At 46.0% G+C, this 18,046-nt stretch overlaps 1 protein-coding gene across 2 annotated transcripts in view; it reads left to right on the top strand.

The window, feature by feature from the left end:
- Window positions 1-320: 320 nt before the first annotated feature.
- SLC12A3 (solute carrier family 12 member 3) overlaps window positions 321-18,046 on the top strand; it is a 28,524-nt gene continuing 10,798 nt past the window's right edge. For both annotated transcript variants that reach the window (XM_083625155.1, XM_083625154.1), the window contains exons 1-16: window positions 321-677; window positions 3,602-3,748; window positions 4,696-4,771; window positions 4,991-5,086; window positions 5,839-5,978; window positions 7,667-7,777; window positions 8,142-8,253; window positions 8,942-9,072; window positions 10,165-10,249; window positions 11,602-11,756; window positions 13,171-13,278; window positions 14,154-14,277; window positions 14,498-14,599; window positions 16,041-16,196; window positions 16,516-16,615; window positions 17,157-17,268. In XM_083625155.1, coding sequence (XP_083481281.1) covers window positions 375-677; window positions 3,602-3,748; window positions 4,696-4,771; window positions 4,991-5,086; window positions 5,839-5,978; window positions 7,667-7,777; window positions 8,142-8,253; window positions 8,942-9,072; window positions 10,165-10,249; window positions 11,602-11,756; window positions 13,171-13,278; window positions 14,154-14,277; window positions 14,498-14,599; window positions 16,041-16,196; window positions 16,516-16,615; window positions 17,157-17,268 — 2,058 coding nt within the window. In that variant the 5' untranslated portion in view covers window positions 321-374. The remainder of the gene's footprint in view (window positions 678-3,601; window positions 3,749-4,695; window positions 4,772-4,990; window positions 5,087-5,838; window positions 5,979-7,666; window positions 7,778-8,141; window positions 8,254-8,941; window positions 9,073-10,164; window positions 10,250-11,601; window positions 11,757-13,170; window positions 13,279-14,153; window positions 14,278-14,497; window positions 14,600-16,040; window positions 16,197-16,515; window positions 16,616-17,156; window positions 17,269-18,046) is intronic.

Genomic DNA, 18,046 nt, shown 5'->3' with positions numbered 1-18,046 from the left:
AATGTACCCAAACAGAATGAATCAGAAAAGTATCTCCATTCCAGTGTCCCACCAATACTGTATTTTTAGCTGATATGTCCTCAGGACTTAATTCAAAATCTGTTATCATAGACTTGATCTAGAACACGAGTTGGCGAGCAAGTCTTTAGCAATCCCTCCAGGCTACTCTTTTCAACAACCAGCTCAGGATGGTTTGAGCCAATTACTTCCCTCTGTTAAGAGTTAACTGAGCAGGAGGTCGGCCAGTTTTTTCTGGTTTCGTGGGGTATAAAGTTTCCATGCCCCCCTAGATGTTGCAGTAGATGCTCAAAATCTGCGCCATCCCTTGCCTGTGAGTTGAAGGAGAGGCAAAACGAAGAGCAGAGGGTCATGAAATGGCTGAATCGCAGGTGATGGAGCGGACTGCCGACCCGGCAAACTCCAACGGCAGGTTCACCATCAGCACCCTGATCAGCACCGAGGACAGAGGCAGGCCTCACTATGGCCAGGGGGACACGGTTGCCTACGACGCTGCCCAAGCCAACCACCTCACCCACAACAACACTTTCTACATGCGGACCTTTGGCTACAACACCATCGAAGTTGTCCCCACTTACGAAAACTATGCCAACACAAAAGTCTCCGGTGAAGCCAAGAAGACCAGACCTACCTTGTCCGATCTACACTCATTCCTCAAGGTAAATTGAAGCCAGTTTGGTTCACAGAATGTCTGTTGCACAGAGTCATGAACATAGGAAGCTGCCTTATAATCATTAGTGTATCTATCTTAGTATATCCAGCTCAGTCAGGGGTCTCTCCTGCCACCAGGGATTCCTCTTGGGACCTTTTGCATGCAAAGCAGGTGCTCTAACTACTGTTCTTTACAGGTCTGTCCCTGCCTGATCACAATCTCCATTAGGTCTTGAGCCAGGGGGACAAAGCACTGAATCTTGCCCCACATTCTTTCCCAGCTGGAAGAAAACCTCATTGGTCTTTGGGCACTTTTCCTGATCTGCATTACTTGGATCACAGAATCCTTGAATTGTAGAGTTGGGAAGTATCCCAAGGTTCATCTAGTCCAAGCTCTGCCATGTAGGAATATGCAGGTGGCCCATATGGGGATGGAACCCACAATGTTGTTATCAGCTCCTCACTCTAACCAATTGAGCTAACCTCAACAGTGGGTGAGGATGGGTAGCTCAGAATGTTTTTTCTCTGGGGGACTCTTTCTTGAGGTCTTTAGCAACTCTGATTTCTTTTTTCTGCCTTTCCCCACAAGCTCTTATGGAAATAAGCAATACTGGCCAAGAGCCATGGATAATATTTTTTAATAATAATAATAATAATAATAATAATAATAATAATAATAATAATAATATCATAGAGCTATTTTGCTCATTGCATTTTAAAAAATGCATATAGAGAAGTGGCATGAAAATAGCCCCATCTTTGTGCCCTTTTGACATCTGCATGCTTGGATCGAGTTTTCCACCTGACAGTCTGATCACACACTCATTTGAGAAGGTGGGAAAGGGGGGTTCTCGGGGCACAGATCCAACTTCTATTTTCTTTTTCTTCAAACAAAGTTTTTGAAAAATATAAAAGCAACAGCATAAACAAAAAATAATCAGTTACAAAACAGAGGAGCAGGAGGCTGCATTTCCCAAATAAACAGAGAACAGATAATTAGAAAAAAATAAAAGCAGAAAAACGCATCAAGAAAGCCAGATTTCGCAATTTGGTGGGGGAAGAGAGTTTTGTATACCTGAATTTGACACATAAGCAATCAGATCCTGCCAAACAGTGTAGAAATATTCTGCATCTTCCTTATCCTTAGAAATGCATAATGTGTGTGTTATTTTCTCTGCTGCAGCCAGAATATCCATATTCCTGTGCCGCAACAAGAGGTTTAAGTCCTAAAGGTCTTTGGCTCTGGGTCAAAGTATTCATGTAAGACCTTCCATAGATTGGGAAATTGCTTTTTGATCATCCCATAAATTCAAAAGAGCAGGATTGTGGAGAATCCTTGACATCTGTTTTCAATATCAGATTAAATATGTGCACATGAGAAAGAAGATGATGCCTCTGAGCATGTGCAGAGAACTTTCCTCCCCCAGTGCCAATATGTATTTTTCATGGCTAGAGGTGCAGTGGATGTCCCAGAGCCCTTAAAAGACTAGCTGGTTTATTTTATTTTTTTTATAATATTTTTATTTTTCCATATAGACACAATACAACAAACATAAACATACAAAAACAAAAACAAAACAAAAAACATGTATCATTTCATATCCTGATTTCATATCCTATCTTCCCCGACTTCCTCATGCCTCCCCTTTCTGTATTCCAAATTCTTATCGATTGTTCAGCAAATCTTCCCTTATTTTAATTTAAATTTAGACTATACTTCCTTATTCTCCTTGTCTTAACCATTGCTAATAGCAACCATTTACTTTCCAGTCCAACATCATTCTAACTTTCATTAACTTTGTAATATTTCTTTAAATAGTCCTTAAATTTTTTCCATTCTTCTTGCGCTGCTTCTCTTCCCTGGTTTCGGATTCTGCTCGTCAAAAGACTAGCTGGTTTAATGTGGCATCATATTTTCTATGCCAGCCTTCTCCAGCCTGGCACCCTTAATATGTTTTGGACCACAGATGCTCTGGCAGGAGCTGAGAGGAGCCATAGCTAAGAAGAGTTGGGGCCACCAGGCAGGGCCGAGACTTGTGGGAGGTTTTAACATGCTTTCAGGCAGGTGCAAGAAACTGAAACAGGGTGAGTGTCAGCATTAAGCCTGGTGTTCTGAGCAGGACCAGGTGGCTGGTCTAGTAAAATAACAACAATAATAATTTCCCACAATGGCCAGGAGAAGTTCCACATCAGGGGCATTGTGGGAAATAAAAATGGTGGCTACATTCAGCTGCCAAGGTCTGCTTGGAACCCTGCTGTACACCATCACCACAGCCTACCAGGGTTCACTAATGTAGGACAGAGCTGGAGAACTTCATGCTGAGGGGACAAATGTGGCCCTCCAGGCCTCTCTACCTGGCCCTTGGAACACTTCCCAGGCCATGTCCCTCACTGGCCCTGTATCACATCCTAAGCTGGACTCTAATAATGCCTTCTCACTTGTCTGGATGGTGGATAGATAAAGGTTTGTAGAACCAACCTGTGGCACAAAGAGAAAAGTTTCATTTGTTGTTCTGCCCACTTTGAACCTGCCCACCAATGGCCCTCAGAAGGTTACCCAGGAAGGAACATGGCCCTCAGGCTGAAAGGTTTCCCCGGCCCTAATGTAGGAGAGGGAACCCAGAGAAGGTCATTTTCCCAGGTCCCCCTCAACCCTGGAGTGGGCCTCATTCTGCACCAGCAGGGCAAAGCCAGTTCATGCAGCAGCCATTTGGGTTCTGGACACAACCAGGTCATGGCCAGACTGTCCACTATGTCCCAATAGAGCCATACTCCTCAGCCACCCAGTTCTGATGACCTCTGCATTGTCCTTGCTGGCTGAGACAGGATGTTCTGTACCTCAGGTGTCTCCTTATCCCATAACTTTTCTCACTTTCCTCCTGCCCCCAATTTTGCAGTCTGATTGCCATCAGTTGTTGTTGTTTTGTTCCAGCAAGAAAGTAGCCATCTCCACCCGCCAGCGTACGAGCTCCACAGGGACATCATATTCCCCGAAGAAGGAACTGAGGAGGAGGCTGGTGAGGGGGATGCGAAGCCTCAGGAGGAACCTGTCCGTTTTGGGTGGGTTAAGGGGGTGATGGTGAGTACCGTTGCTTAGTTCCCCACTCCTGGCTCAAAGGATGTCCTGGCCAGGGCCTTTTCTGTAGTGGCTCCATCCCTTTGGAATTCTCTTCCCAGGGAGATATGTATGGCCCCCTCTTTACTGGTTTTTAAGGGAACCCCATTTTATTTCAGCCAGCTTCTGAGTGATCATGCCCCTGAGTTGTCTGGATGGAGGAGAGAAAGAAACATATGAGTGTGGAGAAGCTAGGCTACTGTACAAAGGTAGAAAGTGCATTTGTTGCTCTGCCTGCTTTTGCCTCTGGCCCGCCCACCAATGACAGGTGGCCCCTGGAAGGCTGCGCAGGTAGGAGTATGGCCCTCAGTTTGAAAAAAGTCTTGCTACTCCTTGCTATAAATCATGGTATCAACCTATCTCTCAAGAGTTCTCTTGGGTGAATTGCAAAGGGGGTTTATGGAATCACAGAACTGTAGAGTTGGAAGGGACCCCAAGGGTCACCTAGAGCAACCGCCTACGATGGAGGAGTCACAGCTGAATTGCCAGGCCACAAACTGCGATGGAGAGACAAGGCAAGGTGCAGGGAACTGTCTTCCTTCCAGACACCCCTTGTGACATCTTCCTTCACCAGACAGATCTCGTCGCTTATGCCAGGGGTCCCAGTGCTCCTTTTCTGACTAGTGCACTTCAGGCACTAGGTATCTTTTAAAAGAAGGAAATATTTAAACACGTGCACTCACCCACACATGCACACCCTTCAGTCTAAAATGGTACAGTCCAGGGAAGACTTGACCATATTGTTCTTCCAATGCTATAAGCAGACCCAGAGGTGTCAGGGCACTGGCTCACAGATTTTAAATGACTAGATAGAAGATCCTAGGTCTCTGGTCCTCCTCACTGGCCCTGAGGTGCCTACATGCTTCAGTTATTCTTCCCAGTTACCAATTGCTGCTCCCATAACTTTCCAGATCCGTTGCATGCTAAATATCTGGGGTGTGATTCTGTACCTGCGGCTGCCTTGGATCACTGCACAAGCCGGAATAGGTAAGTCCTGTTGAATCTAACTGCATGGTTGAGGCAAACATATCATGGTATATACATGACGGCTTATCCACACTTCCAGCCTCAGCAGTTGGAGAGGTGGCAGCCCAATAGAGGACATTTTCTTTGAGAGCTCCCAAGTTGTGGAACCCCTCTGTGGGAATCCAACCATGGTCTTAATGTCTAAGCAGTATAATCCAAACCAACTGCTTTTCTTCACAGCACTGACTTGGGTGATCATCCTGCTTTCTGTGACAGTGACCACCGTCACAGGACTGTCAATCTCAGCCATCTCCACCAATGGCAAAGTTAAATCAGGTAGTGTTTTTTGCACATCACCTGTAGAAATATTGACAAAGTTGCACGGGTTAGGTTAGCAAGTGTGTGTGTACACATTGAACCTCTACTTCACATAGACAAGTCTCATCATTTTTTTAAACAAACAGACAAACAATGTCCCACCAGCTTCATCTATCAGAACCAGATGAGACTTCCTTGAGGGGGGCGGGTGGACCCATTGCTGGCATGGCTGAGGCTCAAGACGGGTGGGAGGCATTTGCAGAGGTGGACAAAATGACTTTGCCACCTAGGAAGGTTCTCCACTCAAGAGACTGACAGATCCAGGGGATCCACAATTTTTTGATGTTTCTCACCTGCCAGCTTCAAATCCTACCAAACTGCTCCCAGGAGGAGGGATCTGAGCAGGGGCCCAGAACTAGATGACCATTTGGGTCCCTTCCAACTCTACAATTCTATGATTCTACGCCTGCCCAATTGCTGGGTACCAGTGTGGTGCAGCAGTTAGGATGCTGGACCTAGGCCATGAGAGACTAGGGTTCAAATTCCCATTTGGCCCATGAAGGTCACTGGGTAACCTTGAGCCATTCAGCCTCACCTACCTCACAGGGTTGTTGTGGGGATTATATGAGGAAGAGGAGAACCAGCTTGCATGCCACCTTGATATTCTTGGAGGGAAAAGTGGGATATCAATGCAATAAGATCAAATATATAATTTGCAGTAGGTGAGCTATACAAGCCTTTGTGGTGATTCTTGTGTTCCCATATCTCAGGTGGGACTTACTTCCTTATTTCACGAAGCCTTGGGCCTGAGCTGGGAGGCTCCATTGGCCTCATCTTTGCCTTTGCCAACGCGGTGGCTGTGGCCATGCACACGGTGGGCTTTGCAGAGACTGTGCGGGACCTGATGCAGGTAAGCCGGGGCAACTGCTGCCACCAGGCTTTGAGGGAATCTCTGCAATCTTTGAACCATCATCAAGGACAGCAAGAGGAAGCCTGGTGCAGTGGTTAGAGAGCTGGAGCAGGACCTGGGACACCAGAGTTTGAATCCTCACTCAGCCATGAAGCCCACTGGGTGACTTACCACACAGGGTTGTGGTGAAGATTAAAAATGAGGAGGGGGATAACCATGTTGGAAAGGCACAGTTTAAATGCAATAATGAAATAAATAAGGATAGCTCCACATAGAGCACAATGCCATAGTCTAAGGCTCTAAGCAATAGGTTACTGGCCCATAGATCTCTGTGAGCAGGCTGTCCCAGGAACATCCAGAGCTGAAAACAGGCACTGTGCACCACTGATAGAGTCTAGGAGTTTCCCCAGACCATGAAAGGTTGGCAACAGAATTTATAGGTTGAATCAGAACAGCCCAGGAGATTCTACCTATTTTTAAATTAAAATGGTACTCAAATAATAACTTCTTTAACTGTGTCCAGACATTGCAGCTAAAAAGGATTGATTTCCAGGCCAAGGATTCAAATCCCACTCTGAGCCAATTATTGGGGGCAAAATGACACAGCTGTGTGAAGTCTTGAGCACTCTTGCATTTGGGGGTAGATTAGCCAGCACTGATCTTTTAACCAAAGATCTTCCTATTCCAAATGCAAGCTTTTCTCTGTAGATGGGAAGCTGTCATATCACGACTCCTTTCATCTCCGACCATTGCCTATGCTGACCGGGGCTGATGGGAGTTGGGGTCCAGCAGTTTGTGTTTTTTAAAAAACACATTTTAAAAATAATAATAACTGGTTGAATGAAAAGGTCTACACTTCACTTGGCACAGAAAATACCATAAAGAAGGTGCCAAGCTAGCCTCTCTCAGGCGGACATTCCGCAACCAGGTCACCACCACTAAGAAGGCATAAGCATATAATTGAGCCATGTTCCTTCTGCTCTGGCATTGCCTCTTCCAGATTTCTGGAACTTTTAGGTGACATTTAGTTATTAAATCATTTAGAAATCGTTTAAAGTAAATATCAAGAAAACAGGATCACGAAAACAGAGGTGCAATATACAGTAGTATCTCAGGTTACAGATGCTTCAGGTTACAGACTCCGCTAACCCGGAAGCAGTACCTCGGGTTAAGAACTTTGCTTCAGGATGAGAACAGAAATCGCACAGCACCGGTGCAGCGGCAGCGGGAGGCCCCATTAGCTAAAGTGGTACCTCAGGTTAAGAACAGTTTCAGGTTAAGAACAGACTTCCGGAACGAATTAAGTTCTTTACCTGAGGTACCACTGTACAAGTGAAACAGTAGCATAAATTCATATAATGGCAGGAATCCAGTAATAACAGTTTCTGATCTTATGGGTCAAGGAAAGCCTGGGCAAAAAGGTATGTCTTTGCAAGACATCTGAAGCAAGTGATGGATGATGCTTCATGTATGGCAGAGGGAAGGGCATCCCGAAATGGAGATGCCAGAGATTGAATCTAGAGCCTTCTGCCTACAAAGTACCTTTTCTGCTGCTGAACTACGGCCCCTTTCCAACCCTGTGGACTTCTCTGCATCACCCCCTTTCCCAGATTGTGCCTTGAGTCCCCAGTGCACTCATTCTGATGCACCCTGTGAGCACTGACTGTTGGTGTTTTTTTCTGCCCAAGGAGCACAACTCTATCATGGTCGATCCCACAAATGACATTCGCATCATTGGGGTCATCACAGTGACTATATTGCTTGGCATTTCTTTGGCTGGGATGGAGTGGGAAGCCAAGGTAAGAGCTTCGTTATGTACGTGTTTGTTTTTTTTAGAAGGCCTGGGGCAGGGGCAGGTGCGGCTAACGGGGAGAGAGCCCTATTCTGGTCATGAGGAGCAACCCATGGGGCAAGGCGGGTCAGTGATCCCAGCACTACGGAGAGCTCCAAGGGGCTGGGAGTAGACTGAGGTTTCTGCCTCCAGCCTGCCTCTATTAGGCTCCTCCCCTTTTGGAGAACCAGGGTCTCTTAAAAGACCAAACACACGGCCTGAAGATGGTCTCCAACATGAGGTGCTCCTTGTGTTGAAAGGTACCTAGTACAGGGACACTCAGTTCCCAGTAGGGTTGTCATTGTCACAATGGATTTGCTTGGTCTTTGCAGGCACAGGTTCTTTTCTTCTTTGTCATCATGATCTCCTTTGTAAACTACCTTGTGGGAACCATCATTCCAGCCAGTGAGGAGAAACAAGCCAAAGGATTCTTCGGTTACAGGGGTAAGATGCTGGCATGAGTGGCTGAGGGAAGAGAGGACTGTTCATGAACTGAAGTACTCCAGAAGAATTAAGTTGGTGTAAGAAAGCAGTGGCGGTTGGAAATGATGCCGAAGGGCCATAACCCAGCATGAGGGCATCTGTTTTACATGTGGAAAGTCCTGAGTTCCATCCCCAGTGGCATCTCCAGGTGGTCCTGGGAAAGACTGCCTGCCTGAAATCCTGGAGAGAACCTGCCAGCCAGTCCGTGTAGACAACATTGACCTAGATGGACCAATGGTCCAACTCAGTGTAAGACAGCTCCCTATTCTGGTGTTTAAACAGCATGTAAAGTAGCTCTAAATAAATAAATGGGCTGAAGTTGTGTTTGTGACTAGCAAGTCAACAAGCTAAACTAGATTTGTTTTAAATAATAACAACAGGAACATTTGAGTTTGGTTCTCTTGCTCAAGGAGTGCATTCAATCCTCAAAACATAAGACGAGCCCAGCTGGGTCAGATTAAAGTTCTGGTAGCTGTGGTAGAATAATAATAATAAATAAGTTGAGATGGTGTTGGAGGTTTACATCTCTCCACCCAGTCCAGTGCCCTGAGGGAGATGGAAATTGCCCTCTCCCAACTCATTGGATTGATCATCAGGTGTAAAGTTTGCATACACAAACACACACGTGACGAAACCTTCTCTTTTCCAGCGGACATCTTTGCGCAGAACTTTGTGCCAAACTGGCGCGGGCCTGATGGCAGTTTCTTTGGTTTGTTTTCCATCTTTTTCCCATCAGCCACTGGCATCTTGGCAGGAGCCAACATTTCAGGTGATTTGAAGGTAGGCGGTTCTGGCTGCTGAAGCCCAGGGGGCCAGGAGGTGGGGTGCTGGAGTCAGCAGCCTCCTTTTGGAAACATGGCCCAGGGCAATAGTTGGTGCGAGAAATTCTGGGTATTGGGACAGAGGGTTTGGTGGGTCCCATTCCAGCCTCTTTCTACATATAGCCTGTTGGGGATGCAGAGGGACAAGTCTTTCATTACATAAATATATTTCTCTCTCTCTCTCTCTTTCAGTGAGGGGTGACTTATTACAGCTAAGCATGAAAAGTTGCATATAAGTTGAATCTTCTTTCCTTCCCCCCATGTTTCATTTGGTAGAAGCCAAAGCCCATGCAGTTCTATGCGAAGCTATGTGTGTGTTTGTGTGTGTTCCTATATACATAGAAATGTAAGGTGTCATAAAGCTTCAGTTTACCAAACACAAACTCCAGCATGACAACAGAACATCAGGCAAGCAAGTGTGAGTAAGGAGGGGGAGTTGCTTCAGGGAGCAGTTTGGCAAACCTGTCTCTGGGGCGCCTTCCCACCTCCATTAAACCTCACTGCAGCCACAGGCAAGCAGGAGGAACAAGTGAGGAGGCAGGCAGAGTGGGGACTCATCCACACTTAGCTTTTGCCTCGCACTTTCCAGGCACAGGTCCGCACTTTAAAGCTCCATGTCCTAGCGCCCCCTTTTTTTCACCCTGAAGCACAACAAACAGTGATTTTCTGCAGACTGCCGTTTGCTCCTGTTCAGTGTTAAAAGAGCAGGTTTTCACCGGGAAAGCTCCAAAGCAAAAGAAGAAGAAAACGAGTGCTTGGAAAATGGAGCTTTGAAGCATGGGCCCTGCCTGGAAAGCACAGAGGAAAGGTAAGGTGTGGGTAAGCCTTAAGTGAGTGAGCCAGTGGCCCAGGCAGGCAGGTGAGTGAGTGATGGAGAGGCACAGGTGAGCAAAAGGGAGAAGCTGAAGGAGGTTTGGGTGAGGTGTAAATGGGTTGGCAACAAGGTGGGGCAAGCGAGGTTGGTGAGCCCCTAGTAGTATCACAATTACTGGTTAATGCAGTGATGCCTATGGAAGGCATTTTCCTAAATCTCATTTATCCCCTTGGGTAGGATCCTGCCGTGGCAATTCCTAAAGGGACCCTCATGGCTATTTTCTGGACGACCGTGTCATATCTGATTATATCTGCGACTATTGGTAGGTAATGGTCAGGCATTAATCATAATCAGCAAGGTAAATGTAGTACGTTTCTGAGCACAATACAAAGTGTTGGTGCTGACCTTTGAAGCCCTAAATGGCCTCAGCCCAGTATACCTGAAGGAGTGTCTCCACCCCCATCGTTCTGCCCCGACACTGAGGTCCAGTGCTGAGGGCCTTCTGGTGGTTCCCTCATTGTGAGAAGTGAAGTTACAGGGAATCAGGCAGTGGGCCTTCTCGGTAGTGGAACCCGCCCTGTGGAATGCCCTCCCATCAGATGTCAAAGAGATAAACAACCACCAGACTTTTAGAAGACATCTGAAGGCAGCCCTGTTTAGGGAAGCTTTTAATGTTTGACAGACTATTGTATTTTAATATTTTGTTGGAAGCCGCCCAGAGTGTCTGGAGAAACCCAGCCAGATGGGTGGGGTATAAATAATAAATTATTATTATTATTATTAATCAAGAGAAGCTGCCCCTGGATGTTTTTGGACTGAGTATGGGCTCAGGAGCATTATGACTTCTTAATTCAAGGTGTATTTCCTGAGCTACTGCTGTCCACTTGATTCTGGTTGGTGGGCTTTACCTATTTATTCTGTAGGATTCATAAAGCATTTAATTGTCAAGACCAGTGAGCAGTTTACAAGGGGTACTGGTAGTCAGAGTAAACCTACTAAAGTTAAAGTTGTTTTTAATGTTTGGTGTTTTATCGTGTTATTAATATTCTGTTGGGAGCCTCCGAGAGTGGCTGGGGAAACCCAACCAGATGGGTGGGGTATAAATAATAAATTATTATTATTATTATTATTATTATTAAACAGAATTAACTAATTTCAATGGGTCTGCTCTGGATAGAACTTAGCTGGATACGTGAAAATTACTGTTAAAATCAGATATTTAAAACATTTCAAAATATAATCAGCAGCTTTAAAAATATACATAATAAAATAAAATTGTATATTAAAATGCATGTCAAATTTACATATCTGAGTAGGCTTGGTTAAAGAAAAAGAAAAATTTCAGCCATTGTCAAAAAGAGAGCAGCGAAGGCACATGCCCAGTACCAAAGGGCAGAGAATTCCAAAGTGTAGGCACAGCTGGCCCGAAGGATTGAATCCTTGCAAATTTGGAATGAATATTATATGGTTTATTTAACAGGATTTATACATTGCTTAATTTGCCAAGGTCTCTAACTGGTTTGGGGCTCTGGTGAGAAAAACAAAGTAGATCCAAGCAGCCTGAAATTTGCTGTTCTCTGCTTAGAGTGGCCCATGGGTCTTTGAAATTAAGAACCCACATTGTGGAGGAAAGCTGTAAGAAATGATGCTAAATTATCATGGTCCTTTTCTTAGGGGCGTGTGTGGTCCGGGATGCCTCTGGAAACGTGAACGACACCATCTCTGTTGGCTCTGTGGGCTGTGAAGGGATCGCTTGCAACTTGGGCTGGAACTTCACGGAGTGTGCTCAGAGCCACACCTGTAACTTTGGGCTTATCAATTTTTACCAGGTATTATCAGCCGTACTGCCGTAGGGAAGGCTGTTTTTTATTTGACACCTGGGCCTTGGGGATACTTGGAAGGGGGACAAAGACACTGCCTTCTTCCATTTAAATCTATTGCAGCCCAGGATCCAACCCTACCAGATGGGTTGCAATCTCTGATCAACCATGGGCATGATGGCTGGGTCCATCACTTAGCTATGATTCCTGCATTGCAGGAATAGTTTGGGTCCCTTCCAACTCTACAGTTTTATGCTTCCATGACTACTGATGGCTTCTCTGCTGTGAATAGATCTCCAGACTGGGTTGGGGACAAAGCCAGCTGCCTTCAAAAATGGGGAGGCACAATGCAGGGAGGCTGGTTTAGTGCCTAGACCCAGCAGGAATTACTGAATAATCCATCATTCTGCCTTATATTAGCCCATGAAGCTCAGTATTCGATAATCTAGTGGCCATGAGCAGCTGAGCTCCCTAACTTCAGATATGGGAAGAGGCTTGTGGAAGCTGCCCTCTCTGATTAGCTCTTCCTCATTCCACCAGTGCCCATCCCTTTCCCCACTTCCCCTGGGTCCAGGCTGAACTCCTGAGAGGTTGTGGAAAGTGGGGGATGCTTCTCCTCCTTGCTCTGATCAGGGCCCGCATGTAGGGAGAAGAACCCTAGAATCACAGAACTGCAGAGATGGAAGAGACCCCAAGGGCATCTAGTCCAACCCTCTGCAATCCAGGAACCACATTCAGAGAATCCTTGACAGATGGCCATCTGAACTGTGTTTAATAACTTCCAATGGCAAGGCAGCAACAGCAAAGAGGCTCAAGAGCAGGACCCCTGATTGGGTGGGGGCCATGACAAGTGTCAAGTGGTACACACACACACACACACACACACACACACCCATGCTGGCCTGTGAGAAGAAGCCAAGGTGTCCTCTCCTGGTTTTGACAGAGCCCATGGGGGACCACACAGGTTGGTACTTGCAGCACCAAGGCCAGTTCCAAGCGAGAGCCCTTGCTCTGATCACATTGGCGAATGAACCAGTGGTGGGTTTTGTGTTTCTGGGGGCCGGATCTGAAGGTTTGAAAGAGGCTAGTCTTTGGACTGGAGTATCCTCCTTTTGTGTGCATCACATGCACTGATATGGTGAGCTGGGAACATGGGTCACTGGTGTGGAGGGGATTGGTTCCTCGGGGGGGGGGGGTGTAGGCTTAGAGGAGACAGACTTCAGGGGCTTCAGGGGCTGCTCTGGGGTGTCTTGGGCTCCAGAGCCCATGACCTAGGTTTGGGCTGTGCCTCAGGGCTGGCCGTGACCTTGGGGTCTGGGCTGCTGTACAGATAGATTGGACTGGTCTCTCTGAGTTTTTGAAGTCCAGTCTGCTGCTCTGCATCATGCACAGTGCATATGTGATCCGCTGTGTTTCCTTGCAGAGTATGAGCATGGTGTCTGGCTTTGCACCACTAATCACAGCTGGGATCTTTGGGGCCACCCTCTCCTCTGCTCTGGCCTGCCTTGTGTCAGCCCCCAAAGTCTTCCAGGTGAGAGACAGGGACAAGTGGGACTGCTCAGCTAACCAGGAAATTTGGATTCCCCTCCCAACCAAAAGCCAGACCACAGTGCTAGGATCTGACTGCTTTGGGGCTGAGCTTGAACCTGCAGGAATGTGCTCTGAATCTGAATGCAAATGACCAGAACTGTCCACAAAGTGTGAAAAACCACCAGCCTTATTTCCCCCATCAGTAAAAGAAGATGACTCCACATCTTCCTTGATATGCTCTGAAGTTGACTGTGATATTAGATTGTGATATGTCAAGCTGTGATACATCAAGCATTTCATTGGGTAAAACTGCTCTAAAAATGATGATGAGCTTGAGCATGTTAATGCAATACAGAGCTCAGTCCTTTTATAAATGACAGGCAATGGGCCATGATCCATTTGAACAGTTAAACCCCATATAGAGGTTGATATTCTGCCTGTTGTAAATGTATTTTATCTTCTACAAAGATAGATTTTATGTGGACTATTGACACTTGTATCAAATAAAATTTATTTAGAGAAGAAAATTAATTAGAAAGAAAACAGCAGCAGGCCCCCCAAAATGGATTCATACCAAACCAGAAGCTACTCAAACAAAATGAAAGCTAAATTTCATGAAAAGTCTGAGAGAACAGCAATTATTTCACCTGATAACTAAAAGACATTGATGAGTGTGTCAGGTACATGTGTTTAGGAATGGAATTCCATAATTCCAGTGCCACCACTGAGAAGCCCCCTTATCCAGTCATCGCCCCACTAACCTCAGGATGTTAAGGACACGGAGAACTGCCTCCAATTTAAACCTTGACATTTCTGGGCATGTTCCTGATGGCTCAAAACCTTGTCATGAATAGCCATTTTGCATCTCCCCAACAGTGCCTTTGTAAGGACCAGCTCTACCCCGCCATTGGCTTTTTTGGGAAGGGTTATGGAAAAAACAACGAACCTATCAGGGGTTACATGCTGACGTACATCATTGCAATTTGCTTCATTCTTATTGGTAAGTAATTCAGGGGGTCATGAAGTGGGGGAGGGGCAGAGTCTGATTTGACTCAGGGTGGAGCAAACAATGGCAATAGGATGGTCTTTAATTCTGTGTTGAAAGTCCCCAATGTTATGATTTAATAAATAACAACTACCCTACAAACATCTGATTCTGCGCTCTGAATAATTTGCACAAATGAACGGAACCTCCCTCCTTCTCTCTCCTATCCCTGCAGCTGAACTGAATGCCATTGCCCCCATCATCTCCAATTTCTTCTTGTGCTCCTATGCACTCATTAACTTCAGCTGCTTCCATGCGTCCATTACCAACTCCCCAGGTAAGGGGTGCTATTTATTCATTTATTCATTGACTCTATATCCATCATGTTCTCCAAGGAGTTCAAGGTGACACACATGGTTCTCCCTGCTCCTCATCACAACCCTGTGAGGTAGGTCAGTCTGAGAGGCAATGACTGGCCCAAGATCACCCAATGAGCTTCATGGCTGAGTGGGGATTTGAACCCAGCTCTCCTAGGTCCTAGTCGGACACTCTCACCACCACACCACTACTGGCTCATGGTGCTTAGCATCAAAAGTAGCACACTAGGTCAGGTCCTAGGCCACTTCCAGAGCCTCACTGTCCTGAAGCTGGGAGGCTGTTCCTAGCAGATCTAAACAGGTTTGTGGGCCATGCACCTGGAAGCAGGATCTGAGCCCTTCAGTTGGTGTATGGCCTCATTGTCAGCCACTTATCATTCAGGATAGTGTAGTGGTGAACAAGCAGGGCTGCAAAACCTGGAAGTTGGGAAGCCTGATTTGGCTCATCCCTATAGCCCAGCTGCTTTTCCATATTGGGGTGTTTCTCCCCCTCCCCATTTAAATTTTATTACATGTTTACATTAAGCTAACATAATTTATCCAGCAGTGTCCTAAATAGTAGATACAGTGGTACTTCGGGTTACAGATGCTTCAGGTTACAGACTCCGCTAACCCAGAAATAGTACTTTGGGTTAAGAACTTTGATTTAGGATGAGAACAGAAATCGCACGGCAGCAGCGGGAGGCCCCAGTAGCTAAAGTGGTACCTCAGGTTGAGAACAGTTTCAGGTTAAGAACAGACCTCCAGAACGAATTAAGTTCTTAACCTGAGGTATTGTGCATCAAATATATGTGGCTGAGTGGACAGATTGAGAGATTGATCTGCATCAGCTACCTGCTATTGAAATTTGTGTATGAAGTACAATAAGAAAAAATCAGGTTGCATTCATATCCTGCCATTGTGAGAACAGGATGCTGGACTAAATGGGCTCTCTTGAGCCTGATCCAGCAGGATCTTCTTATGTTCTTAACACAACTGAGCAAATAAAATGGCCAAACTAAATTAAAAATTACGCAATTTAAAACTCAGAGAACATCTCTGGGCCTTTATTTTAATGACAGTCACTAGAAACTTTCCATTCTTTGCTATCACCAGCTGATCCAAGATCCTCATGGAGAAAAACGATATAATAATCAGTTGGTTGCCCTGGATGAGATAATAGTAATGTGAATGTGTGAGTAATCTAGGCTCATGAAAGGTATTTAGGTTCTTTGCCCTATTTTATAAAATTACTCCAACAGCAAAGAAATAGTTCCCATGTTTCCCCTAATATAAGATCCATTGATCTTTGGGGATGGCAGATCAGTATTATCTGCAAGGCAGTTGCACAAGAAGATAGTGTGTGCACAGTGATTTGATTGCCAATTATTCTGGTTCTCTTTCATTGCCACATCCACCCAGGTTGGAGGCCCTCCTTCAATTATTACAGCAAGTGGGTGGCTCTCTTTGGAGCCATTGTGTCCGTGGTCATCATGTTCCTGCTGACCTGGTGGGCTGCCCTCATTGCCATTGGAATTGTGGTCTTCCTGCTCGGATATGTTCTGTATAAGAAGCCAGGTATGTAACTGGGGAACCTCAGGCCTGGCAGGGATGGGCAAACGTCTCTTCATCTGGCCCTCAGAACTCTTCCTGCAACACGCCCCCTCCCAGCCAAAGCCCCTTTCTCTCTTTTAATGTCCTGCCCACTTTTGCCTCTGACCCCACCCATCACTGGCATGTGACCCCCCTAATGTGGCTCAGAAGGGAATGTGTGCAATCCAGGAGGTTGGACTAGATGGTGCTTAGGGTTCCTTCTGACTCTGCTGTGATTCTGTGAACACCAGATACCATTAAGCAAAAATAAATGCTCTGATCCTGCTTGGCTGTTTCTCTCTAGGGGTGAACTGGGGCTCATCTGTGCAAGCCGGTTCCTACAACATGGCCCTGAACTATTCTGTGGGACTCAACGAGGTGGATGACCACATTAAGAATTATAGGTGAGGAAGTGTACAGTGCTTTCTTCTTGGTGCTTATTGAAGACCCTCCTTTTCCAAGAAGCCTTTTAGGTCAATATTTTTTTATCTTCGTCTGTGGGCATGCAGTAAAGCTGAATGTCAGGCAATTCAGGACTGCTTCTTCATGCAGTGCAGAGTTAAACCAGCAGGCTCTTCTGATACACTTATGTTCTGTATTGGACTTGAAATTATTTTTAATGTGCTTTTTTAGTAATGTTTTTATTGTTACATTATTTTGGGATTTTTTATGGGAAGCAATTCAAAATAAATGATGTCAGCAGTCAGGGAATGCAGTTGAGTAAACAGGGAGCTCTTCAGCTGCCTGAGAAAGCGCCCCACTGTTGGTTCTTGTCTGAACTCCACAGGGAGCTCATTCCACACAGTGGGAAGAGCAACAGAGGAGGCCTCAGCTGGCACAGTCAAACCAATCACATTGACTTTGGAGGACTAGATGGGAATAGGCCTTCCGAGAGATAATCTGGTCCCAAGTGCAGCCTATGACTTCTCATTGTTTCTCCCTCAGACCTCAATGCCTGGTGCTGACTGGCCCTCCCAATTTCCGCCCAGCCCTGGTGGACTTTGTGGGCACCTTCACCAAAAACTTGAGCCTGATGATTTGTGGGAATGTGTTGATCGTGAGTATTTATCACCATAGGAGAATCAACTTTGCAGGTTGTGGACATCTATCTGCCTGCCTGCCTGTCTACTGTATACTTCTGAAGGCCCCAGGCTAGGAATGGTTTCATCTAGGAGCTCTTTTGGAGACAGTTGATTCTCTATGAATCAACCACCTACAGTGAACCCATGAGGTGTGAAGGCTAGCATACAGAACCCATGGTCTCAAAGGAGGGACCTTGGTGACAAGATTGGGCCACTTCAGACCTCCAGGTCAGTTTGTAAGCTAGTTGAGCTGATCTCAACTGTGCTACAGCACTGTAGGTGGTACTGCAGATTCTGGCTCAGCAGGGATCAGGAGGCCCCAAAAGCCAATAGAATCCCAGCATGAGCCTGTCAAAATGATGGCTCTGGCTTCCTCAGTTTGATTTACTTACTGCTGGACCACACAATCTACCTGTGGAACCTGCTGCTTACTTATGCACAACCAGCCCCACCAGGCAGATGCCTAGAACACCCAAATGGCCCCCAATGGGAAGCTGGCAGTAACCCCCACCCCTCAACTCCCATCTCCAGATGTTTAGGAGAGACTGGAGCACTTGCCTTTTTTACACATTGTCTTCGCAGCAGAAAACAACTGTGTTCACGCTGGAGTGGCCGCAGCAAATCTGGTTTCCCCATGAAAAGCATGATGAAAGCTGCATTTGATTCTGTTTGTTCCCCCTGGAAGGATAGTCAGCTAATTAAGCAGGACTGAATGATAGGCTCGGAAGATATGGAAGGCAATCACTTCCAGCT

Source organism: Podarcis filfolensis (genome assembly GCF_964270895.1).
Source record: "Podarcis filfolensis genome assembly, chromosome: 8".
In the NCBI taxonomy this organism is placed as follows: Eukaryota; Metazoa; Chordata; class Lepidosauria; order Squamata; family Lacertidae; genus Podarcis; species Podarcis filfolensis.
Note: the sequence above shows the minus strand (reverse complement) of the source record. Positions and strands in the feature narration are given on the sequence as shown.